The following is a 10,846-nucleotide window of genomic DNA, read 5'->3' as shown; positions in this document are numbered from 1 at the left end:
CTATCTCTCTCTCTCTCTCTCTTGCTCTCTCTCTATCTATCTCTATCTATATCTCTCTCTATCGCTCTCTCTCTCTCTATCTCTCTCTCGATCTATCTATCTATCTATCTATCTATCTATCTATCTATCTATTGCTCTCTCTCTCTCTCTATCTATCTATCTATCTATCTATCTATTGCTCTCTCTCTCTCTCTATCTATCTATCTATCTATCTATCTATTGCTCTCTCTCTCTATCTATCTATCTATCTATCTACTATGTCTCTCTCTCTATCTATCTATCGATCCATCTATCTCTCTATCTATCTATCTACTGTGTCTCTCTCTCTTGCTCTGTCTGTCTATCCATCTGTTTGTCTGTCAGATAGATTGATAGATTGATAGATTGATAGATTGACAGATTGACAGATTGATAGATTGACAGATTAACATTTCTCATAGTAAGATACCAAAATGTTTTGATTCGTCATAGATTTCTTTTATTTCAATCTATCTGTCTTGTCTGTTCGTCTGTCATTGTTTTGAAGGGAAAGAAAAGAAAAAAACAACAGTACATGTTTTTGACAGAATGCTTTAAAATTGATACGGTGACAATAATACTGTGGAGTATTTGGGATGAGAATATAAATTCTGAAGAAGGGATCAGTAGTTGTATTGATATGACGGTCATGTTAACAAAAACATATTACTTAACAGTAATCCAGCTTGAGAGACACAGAGGAGACAACATTTGAGCTCTATCACCTCATCACCAGATAAAGCTAGACAGCATGTAGCCTCATATTTTGATAAGAGGCTACATCAATGTATAACCTCTAAATGTGAGTCATGATCAAATACAAGATATTAACCCGCCTCATCACAAACAGAGAGCGATTACATGACTGTATTTGTGAAGGTGCAGCTTTATCAGTACAGAGTGTAAGCGTAGTCGAGCCCACACTTACGCCTATGAGGCTTTCAGACAAGAAGACTAATGTTGAAATCCTCAATACAAAATTAACAGTGAACATATTGAAACGAGGTTCTGCCATATAAATATGATGTCATTTATAGGTTGGCAAAGAGGGCAAAGGGCCATAAAGTAATATTCCTGAACATACTGTACTTTGGAGGTTGCAGCTCATGTTACAAAATAAAATGACTGACGTGAGCACCACGCTGCTGCCTTCAGTTTTATATTTATGTAATTACTTCATCTGTGGGGGATTGGACAAGGTGCTGTACAGTTAAGTGATATCACAACTGCAGTGCAAAGTAATGTTGCCCGTACTCGTACAGCTGCGATCAATGTTACTGTGGCCTTTGCAATACAACTGTAAATATATCTCCAGTACACTACATGCTTCTAGAACATCGCTCCTTAAATATCTACAAGTTATATAATGTGGAGGAGAAAGTCATATTTACTGTGTGAATTATGGAGATCTTGCATTGATTTTATTTTTTTGTCAGAGACTGTAATTTTCCAGTCCGGCTCGACAAATGAGACTTATTTCATGAGCCGTTTTCCTTGTTGCGAGTTGGTCCCAAAGTGTAAACATGAGACATGAGGACATGTTATTTATGGTGCTCAGATTGCTAACGCGTAGGCTTGTGTTCATAATGTTTACAGTGTTACCGTGTGATGCCCACACACAGAAATGACCACTGATCAGGATCTGACTATGGATGGCCAGCCAGCCACAGCCGTGTTTGCTGCAAAGGGCATTGATGTAACAACTAGTAAAGACCAAGGAGTTATCAAGGTATTTATTGCCATTGCTTTAGATTGTAATGTTTTGTTGCAGGTGCTCAGGCTTAAGTAGGACTCATTGTTCCATCATATGGCATGGCCATGATCTTTCATGATCTTATCTCTTCTATGTTCTCTGTTAAAAAGGTGTCTTAGTTGAACTGGAAGCTTTTCCTTCTGTCTGCAGGTTGTGAAGCGTCATGGGCTCGATGGAGAGAGACCGATGGTTGGGGACAAAGTGACCGTCCACTACACTGGGAAGCTGCTCACCGGGGAGAAGTTTGACTGCAGTCGAGATCGCAAAGAAGCTTTTTGCTTCAATGTGGGCAAAGGTAGGTGACTTTATGCATTACTGTCATACATGACGGTGCCTTAGTGTTGTATCTTACTAAAAGGAATGGTTTTATATTTTGGAAAGTGTGCTTATTTGCTGAGAGTTAGATGAGATTATTAACACCTCTATTCACTTACCAGCACCTATAAAGCTCACCAACACGTTATATCTTGTTTGTTTAATCCATACAAAACAAAGAGTAAAAACAACAAGTCGGGGTTTGACAGAGGGATTATGTGGTTATGTGTTGGACTCTTTCTTAGACTGATACAACTTAGGCAGTTGTATCAGTTCTCTAATCAAACTCTGGGCAAGAAAGTGAATAAGTCACTAAATGTCAAACTATTCCTTTGCATTCTTATCAATATAAATAAGATTATAAACCAGCAACATCGCTAATAGTTTTTATTCTTTGCCTCATCCACTCACAGGACAAGTCCTCAAGGCCTGGGATATTGGTGTGTTGTCTATGCAGATGGGCGAGGTGTGCACGTTACTGTGTAAACCAGAGTACGCTTATGGATCTGCGGGAAATCCTGAAAAAATTCCTCCCAACTCGTCAGTTGTGTTTGAGGTAGGTGTGCCACGTCAGTGCTGCCATTTGTGTCATGCATTGTTTCTGCGTCACCCTGAGGGATACTATTCAGGCTTTCTCTGGTTTTTATAATCAATTACAATTACAGCTCTGGATTCAGCTCTGGGAAATATCTGAAGAGATTTAGCCATTCTGCTCGGTTTTACACGTTACCCCCCCATGGCACATGTTAGTCATAAAAATGAATTTTAATTAATTTGTTAATACTCCCAATCTTACCTAACTGTGTCAGGTGTTACCACACAAGCAGGTGTTCAATGGTATATGTGATTGCTCACTATATTCAGATTATTCATTCGTTTTTAACAGAGGTATCGACATTTTGGCAACATTACTGTAACTCCCCTTATTTAGCATTCACAAGCCATATATTATTATAACTAATATTAGTTAAATGCATTATAACATACGGTGATGTAATTGTATGCAGCTATAAGTGCTTATTAACGCTTTTGTCAACAACTATACATCCTCCTGCACCTGTAAGTGTAGGCTGCTGTATACACAGATAGTGAATGATAATATAATAAAATACAGTGTGATAATATTGTCTAAAATGATGTACAAGTTGTAAAAAATGTTGATTTGTTTGAATAGTGCAGCCATAAAAACTGTGGTTTTAATATTCTTCTCAGTGTAAAATGCAGCTTCAATAAAGAGTTGCAACAATATTTACTATATACTTTCAGACAGGGTGATTTTTCGAGCCTAAGGCTGCCCATGGGGAATAGAAGAGGGGACTGGATGTTAAAGGGCTATTTAGCTGAGAGGGTGTTTTATCTTCGCTTGTTTTGTTCAATAGAGGTATGGAGCGTATATGTCTGATTAAACAGTCTACCTGTACTGTTACTTTAATAGTCATTATTTATCTTTCTTTTTTTAAATCATGACTTGATGTGATGACTCCTACTTTGCTTTCCCCCTCCCACACCTACTATAACATCATACACTCAGTTCTGCAGAGCTGTCATTTTGTATTTGTTTCGTAATGAACAATCATTGAATTAACGTTTACGACTAAACAGATGGAGCTACTCAAGTTTGAAGGAGAGATTCTCACTGACGATTCCGGCATCATAAGAAGAATAAAGGTCAAAGGTGACGGTTACACTAATCCCAACGATGGCTCAAGCGTTGAAGGTAAGGTAATTATTTTCTTAATGGATAATTACTGATATTGTACCAAATAACCATTACATTAAACTGTTATATCAGAGGTTAAATTGTGTCATGATTTGTCTCGTTTGACTCACAGTGCACCTGGAGGGAAGGTGTGGTGATCGACTGTTTGACTGCAGGGACGTCTGCTTTATTGTCGGCGAGGCTGAGGATAAAGGCGTTCCTCTCGGAGTGGACCGAGCCATGGACAAGATGCAGAAAGGAGAGTGCTGTGTACTTTACTTAAAACCAAAGTAAGTTACTTAAAACCAAAAAAATACTAATTTTTCTATTTTAATATGCATTTCTTTCTTCTCTGATATGTGGTTTTGAAGACCAATACCATAACCAGAAGAACCCATACATTTACAAATATCTAATCTTTCAGCAATGCTGCTGATGCTACTATTATCAATATATATTTTGTACATGTGTGCGGACTCACATATATTAAATATTATTGAACAGTATTGTATCTGTGGAAAGCACTCACTGACAGTAACCTGAATACTGAAAGGCTAACTTTTGCCTGATATATTGAGCATATGGTACGAATATTAGTTTATCAAGATGCTGTAATGTTCCAAAAGATGTACATCTAAATGAACAGTATATTTAATCTCTTATTTGTCAGGGTCATTTCTAAAAAGCTTAAAATCCATCAATGCGTGATTTGGGTCCCCAACACCTGAATGAGTCATCCAAAAGATAAAGAAAATTCATATAGGTCAGAAATAAGGAGCTATTACAAAGGTAAAAAGAACGTATTGTATTGCCCAAACCACATAATATAATTCTCTTAACCCCTCCCACACAAACCTAACCAATTATCTCCTCAGGCAAAAGCAATACCAAGTAGTGGCTGGTGACAAGTACCACGAATTCATAGCAAACTAAGAGTAAATGCAGAGTAGTAATAACAGAAAGTGAATCTGAAATAAGAAAATATAGACACACAAACGAACAAAAGCAGAAACTACTCTTTACATAATGCGTCTCCAATTTAAATCCCCAAAATCCACATTAATTACTCCTCTTAGGGATTAGAACTATCCATTTCTGCTACTCCTACGTCTTCCCTTTCAAGAAACTGTCATCCCATCTTGTAATATGTATGAAATTTCTTCGAGTGAATTTGTTCTTCAGGCTCATGTTCTTTTTGTTTTGTACAGGTATGGCTTTGGAAGCGAAGGTAAACCTGAGTACAAAGTTGGACCAGACAGAGACTTGATATACGAAGTTACCCTCAAAAGTTTTGAAAGGGTGAGTCCCATTGTTTTCTTCAATGTCTGAAGAAATAAACATTAGTTTTGGTTTGTTTTTCTATTTAAGACAAATAAGTACACTTTGAGCAAAGTTCAACAAGTCCTGCATAGTTATGTAGATCGGTTCAGCTGACACTAAGACAATGACAACCAATGTTTATTCCCTTTATTTTAATCGTGTCTTTAATTGTGTTTCCACAAGGCTAAAGAAACCTGGGAAATGGAGTTGCCTGAAAAGCTAGATTTGGCTGCTGGAGTTAAGCATAAAGGGAATCAGTATTTTAAGGTACAGTCCTCATCTTTTGTCCAAACAAATTAATTGATATTTTATTGTTAACATGTTCCTAAAATGCTATTATCTTCCTGTGTTAGGTAGGTCTGTACTACCAGGCAGTCATCCAGTACCAGCGTATCGTTTCCTGGCTGGAGATGGAGTGTGGTACTGGGATAGAGCAGCAGAAGAGGATACAGTCTTTTACGTTGACAGCACACCTCAATCTAGCATTGTGTTTCCTGCGGATGAAAGAGTTTTCACAAGTTGTGGACAACTGCAACAGGGTGAGCTGCAACACCCTGGTGATATTTATCCATATTTAAACACCATTTAATGTCACTACTTTGTCTCTCTGCGTCTTACCTAATTACTCTTTTGTGTGTTTAAGGTGATTGAGCTTGATGAGGACAACGAGAAGGCTTTGTATCGTCGTGGGGAAGCCCGTCTCCTTCGTAACGAGTTCAGCATGGCCATGGAAGACTTTCAGCAAGTGCTGCGAGTCAACCCTTCAAATCGAGCGGCACATGCTCAGATTTCCATCTGCCAGAGCAAGATTAAGGAACATCATGAACAGGACAAGAAGACCTACGCCAACATGTTCCAGAAATTTGCCGAACGGGACACCAAGGTCTGTCCACTTACTGTTCTTGGCTAAATGTAGACAGTCAGCCGGACATGTTTGTGTTTTGTCTTCTTTAACTAAGAGAATTTAATATTAACAATTATCTTAAATTAGAAGAAACAGTTACAACTCTACTAATCATTTTGTTTTGCAGAGTTTTATGACCTACCAAACCAGGTAGGTGGACCAGATTTGTTTTAATAACAAAATTGAAACAAATCAGGTCCACAATAATTACAAGATTAAGGCCCACTGCATTCATTATTTTAAGATAAGTAGAACAATGAATAGTTTAGGGACTAGACTTCACAATTGTTAGGACATGGAAATGTGTTATTTTTAGGAACTATGAGGACAATTTGATGTATTTCAGCTCTGGAAATTACATTGGACACATCTGACTCCCATAAATTAATTAGTTAATTGACACGGTTTGGGATTTTTTTCAACTAATGGTCAACCATTTTAAATTTCATGGCAAGACTTATTGATACAACTGATGGAGCTTCATCCCACCGATACCAGCCCAATGTCCTGTAACATTGATAATGTTGATATTCATAGCAGGACCCCCTTCATTCAAATATATTACAATAATATAGCTGATTTATATTTTTTATTTCAAAGGTTTGAATTACATTTTGATAGTAAAACTGTATCCGCGTTCTGTGTATTACTGTGCTTTCTTCAGTATTACACTGACCTCTAGTGTTCATTCATTGATATGTTGATTTTCTCACCTATTGATGCTCTTCTCTTGAAAAAAAATGGAAAAGGAGCTATTGTCTCAAGAGTAAAAAAGAAACAACACAAAACGCTATTAAACCAACTTCTTTATATTAATGACAAATCTATTTACATTTTCAGTTGTTGTAAGAGGAGGCACATTCTCACGAATTGGACATAGGGCATGTAAAATCTATGACTATTTTTATCATTTTTATGACTTTCCTTATCAACAGTGTTTCGTTTTTTTGACAACTGTAGTCATGTGTGCTTTATCTCCTATCAACAGATTGGAAAGACGAAGAGGAGGCGGGATGAGAGCGTGAGGAGCAGCATGAACGGTGAAGTGAGCAACAAACGACGGCGGAGGAGTCAGGACTGCCCATCGTAAAAGAGACATTTAAAGGGGAGGAAAAGAAAGACATGCTTTCCTTTGCTTTCCAAGTCCAGGAAGCAGGGGCAGGAACGAAGTCGTATAAAAGCCTCTAATCCAAACCTCTTCATCCCAAAATCCAACATTACCATTCCTGCATACAAAGCAGAGTTTAAACAGGGACGTTTGCAAGCCAAACAGCATTTCCCTTGTCACATGGCCTGTGCAACTGCCAGGACGTACCTTCAAATGGAATTAGCAACGCAGAATCAGTGAGTTAAGATTGGTGAACACTTCAACCCCCCATCTTTTGTTTCTTTAAAAACACAGAGCAATTCCTTTGAATTTGCCATTAGGCTACAGTGTAGAGTTCAGATGTGCCTCCACAGTGTGTTTCATATTCCCAAACTGTATGTGCTGATTTTCAGACCTCTGGCTTGTATTTGCTATTAAGCCTTTTTCTTGGGCAGCTGCATGCAGACATCACGAGGTGTTTGGGATTGAGACATGAAACTTTGCTATTTTTGAATTTTGCAATACCATATGTACTTTGGATAAAAGGCTTATCAAGTCCCAGAAGCTCAGTGGTATTTTAAACCTTTCCCTGCAAAAGTAAGAAAAAGTAAAAACCCATAACTTTGTTCATACAAATATAATAACGCCTGCATTCATGTAAAGTAATGTTGGGAAAACTGAAAATACAGAAATATTAAAGTGTTAGAAATCTAGGACTTAAAAACAATTGTCCTCCAAACATGAATCTCCAATATTGCTTTAATCAACAATAGAAACCTCAAGTTTCCGATCAGCAGAGGTAGAGCGTAGAATCTGAAACAAGCACAAACTACAGATACTAAATTATACCAAAACATAAATCTTTAATTCTGGCGTTCTGGCAAAATCACAATTCACTGTACTTGGTTATTGCTAGTAACAGCTGAATTAATATTATTTTGTGACATTGAGCTGCTACCTATACAGGGAAATTAGTATTTTTTTAAAAGCCTACAACAGAACATAAACTGTGGTGCAGAAATTATTTCCAGAAATATAATTCAAATTAAGCCCCTTGTTTTGGGCAAAGATGAAGCGTTGTTTTACAATGAATAAGACCCTGCACTAAAATAATTTATTCATGAATGCATGTGTGATAGGTAATTTTTAATTTGTTGAAATCTTGTTTTTTATCCATTAAACACGAGTTTTGTTTATGAGAAGCCAGTCTAGTATTGTAGTAAAAGGATGATCTGTGGGAGTGATAACAGATGACAACATCCTTTTCATGGACTGATTACATTTTAAGACGGCAGCTGCAAAACCTTAATGAAAAAAAATACAAAAGTATAAAATATATATATAAAATTATATGTTTCTACTCCCAAGGTTTGGTGGATTTTAGTGATTGATGACTTTCTTCTTCTGTTGCACTTATTGTATGTTTATCTATCAGCTAATTGCATAAACAAGCATGGCACAATCCTCAACACACAGAATCTTCAATTAACAGATGACTGTCAGAAATCCTTATAATTATGATGATAACCTCTTACAGAAGGAGGCATTTGATCATAACATCCTATTCCCACCTCTGTATTTGTGAGTGCAAGTGGGAGAGAGACACAGAAACCACAATTAAGCTTTAAAACCGTCAGAACCACAGTCAAATCTTTCAGAAATATCAAGTCTGGTAATGTGATCAACGACATTTTACATCTGTGTAGGTCTTTTTGCCTCAGTCTCAGCACTGGTGTCTCTTTATTTCACTGCATCTATTTCATTTTTTTAATTTTTAATTTTAAATGTGTGAATGTTAGATAGTAGACAATGTTGCACATTGGTGACTGTCAAACCAACGCTGTTATCTTTTCATGAAATGTCTAGATACGGTCTTGACAATAATCTGAAAATGTTTTATAAACATTGGTTGGTTCAGAATGAAAACCTTAGCTGTCTTAAATATTTTATGTAAAAAAATCAACAGTGTGTATGTGTGTTAATATATATTGTTGTACGTTAGCAAGGTTTTTAAACAGCCTATTGCTTTATGTTTTCAAGTACTGCTGGCTCTAAACATTCAAACATTTTGTACAGTGGAAATGAGCATGAAGTACTTTTTTTTCGAGCAATTATAAATTGCATTTAAGTATATACAGAATATTTATCCCTCTTTGTCAACTACAAAAAAAATTCCCAGCCTCTTAGTGCTACATTGATTTTTGATAACTTGACAGGAATAAATTGGAAAAAGTGTACATACACAAGCAGGATAAAATGCAGCTGGTCAAACTGCAGCACTGCCAATGTGAGATTCAATTAGAACTGTTATGTCGTACAAAATGTTTACATGTATTCGATTGATCTTCACCGTGTAAAGCAAAATTGTTATCAATGTATTAAAACGGCATTTATGCAAAAGAAATATTTTCAGACAAGAAAATGCACAAGGTACCTTTGTTCATGTGTTCTTTATATATATTTTTTTATTTTCTTTTGCACTTTAAAAGCATATAATAAATCCAAGAGTTGCATTTAAAGAAATATGTCATTCTTCAAGTTATAGGTCAATATTTCTACCGTGTGGTAACATCTTTAACGTTTGCTTTTGACACTAGCTGTATTGTCATACAAATAGTTAAATGGTAAAACTATCATAAAGAAATAAGTTTAAAAATGTTGTACTCGATTTGACAAAATAGATTTTGTGTATCAGGATAGCTCCACCCTTCAGCACCATCATTACCAACATCTTTAAATTGTTACTTTAGTTTAATTTCTTAATTCTTTAAACTTAATTTTAAAAATATTTCCTCCTCAAAGAGTCTTTAACTCTTAGAGGAAACATCACATTTAATTCTCCGAAAACAAGAACAGATCTTGTGAATTTTTGCATTTTTTTCTGCATGGTATTTTAGGAGATAACCAGATATAGGAATTGTTCCACCATTTTTGGCTTTGCAGAATCAGAGCTACTCATTTATACTGACAGGTTATGTTTACACTCAGGTTGAGCCCATCATGCATGGTAGCTATACATTACATTGATTTACCACGTAACTGTTTTTTCAGGCCACATGGGGGCAGTAAAAACAAGCTGTGAACACAATATTGACACATCATCACTTTTCAGTTGATATGGTGAACATAGAAAACAGTTGCTTGCTTACACATCCAGCAGTTATCGAGCAACATTATCATTAATGTTTTTAGTCTCCACCAACTCCTGACGGAAATGACTGGCTAAGTAACAGCTAAAAGCTCCATGATGTTCACCAGCTAGTTGCTAACTGTCTGTCAGCTGAGCAGGTCCAGTGGATTTTAGAGCTTTTTCACTGAAAACAACGCAGTGAGAGTGAACCAGAACAGTGAAGTTTTGAGCTTAAACTCACTATAAAGAAGCAAGGGGAGATGCAGATTCTGGTGATTCTTTGTAGATCCATTTCTACATGCCACCCTTTTCACATTGTTTCATTCAGTAATTTCACACATTTTTATTATAAAAATATTGTTAATAGCAACTTTAATATTTATGCTCTAATTTGGGTAATTCTTACCCTTGGAAACAGCAGTTGAAAAAGCAATCTACCACAAGATCTGTTTGGTCTGGAGCTTTTGGTTATATCACATGATCGTCATCAACAGATGGAGTTTGCTCGGTTGTCAAATAATTGTAGTTGTTCAAATGTTCATTTTTCTGGGCTCTTTAAGGACTTTTTGTCCATGCAGCTCCATCTGTTGAGGGAAGTCATGTGATCTGAGCCACAGAAC

General features: G+C 36.5%; 1 protein-coding gene across 2 annotated transcripts in view; it reads left to right on the top strand.

Moving 5' to 3' along the window:
* Positions 1-9,615, top strand: part of fkbp5 (FKBP prolyl isomerase 5) — a 13,134-nt gene extending 3,519 nt beyond the window's left edge. Inside the window, exons 2-11 of one of the 2 annotated variants that reach the window (XM_031852391.1) lie at positions 1,615-1,747; positions 1,922-2,066; positions 2,500-2,642; positions 3,689-3,803; positions 3,919-4,075; positions 4,994-5,084; positions 5,289-5,372; positions 5,459-5,644; positions 5,749-5,988; positions 6,998-9,615. In XM_031852391.1, the coding sequence (XP_031708251.1) occupies positions 1,643-1,747; positions 1,922-2,066; positions 2,500-2,642; positions 3,689-3,803; positions 3,919-4,075; positions 4,994-5,084; positions 5,289-5,372; positions 5,459-5,644; positions 5,749-5,988; positions 6,998-7,099 (1,368 nt within the window). In that variant the 5' untranslated portion in view covers positions 1,615-1,642 and the 3' untranslated portion in view covers positions 7,100-9,615. Of the gene's footprint in view, positions 1-294; positions 1,748-1,921; positions 2,067-2,499; positions 2,643-3,688; positions 3,804-3,918; positions 4,076-4,993; positions 5,085-5,288; positions 5,373-5,458; positions 5,645-5,748; positions 5,989-6,997 lie in introns of those variants that run through there. The other variant, XM_031852468.1, reaches the window with a different exon arrangement.
* Positions 9,616-10,846: the final 1,231 nt, after the last annotated feature.

This window comes from Anarrhichthys ocellatus, unplaced genomic scaffold (assembly GCF_004355925.1).
Source record: "Anarrhichthys ocellatus isolate YVR2014 unplaced genomic scaffold, GSC_Weel_1.0 scaffold1, whole genome shotgun sequence".
In the NCBI taxonomy this organism is placed as follows: Eukaryota; Metazoa; Chordata; class Actinopteri; order Perciformes; family Anarhichadidae; genus Anarrhichthys; species Anarrhichthys ocellatus.
Note: the sequence above shows the minus strand (reverse complement) of the source record. Positions and strands in the feature narration are given on the sequence as shown.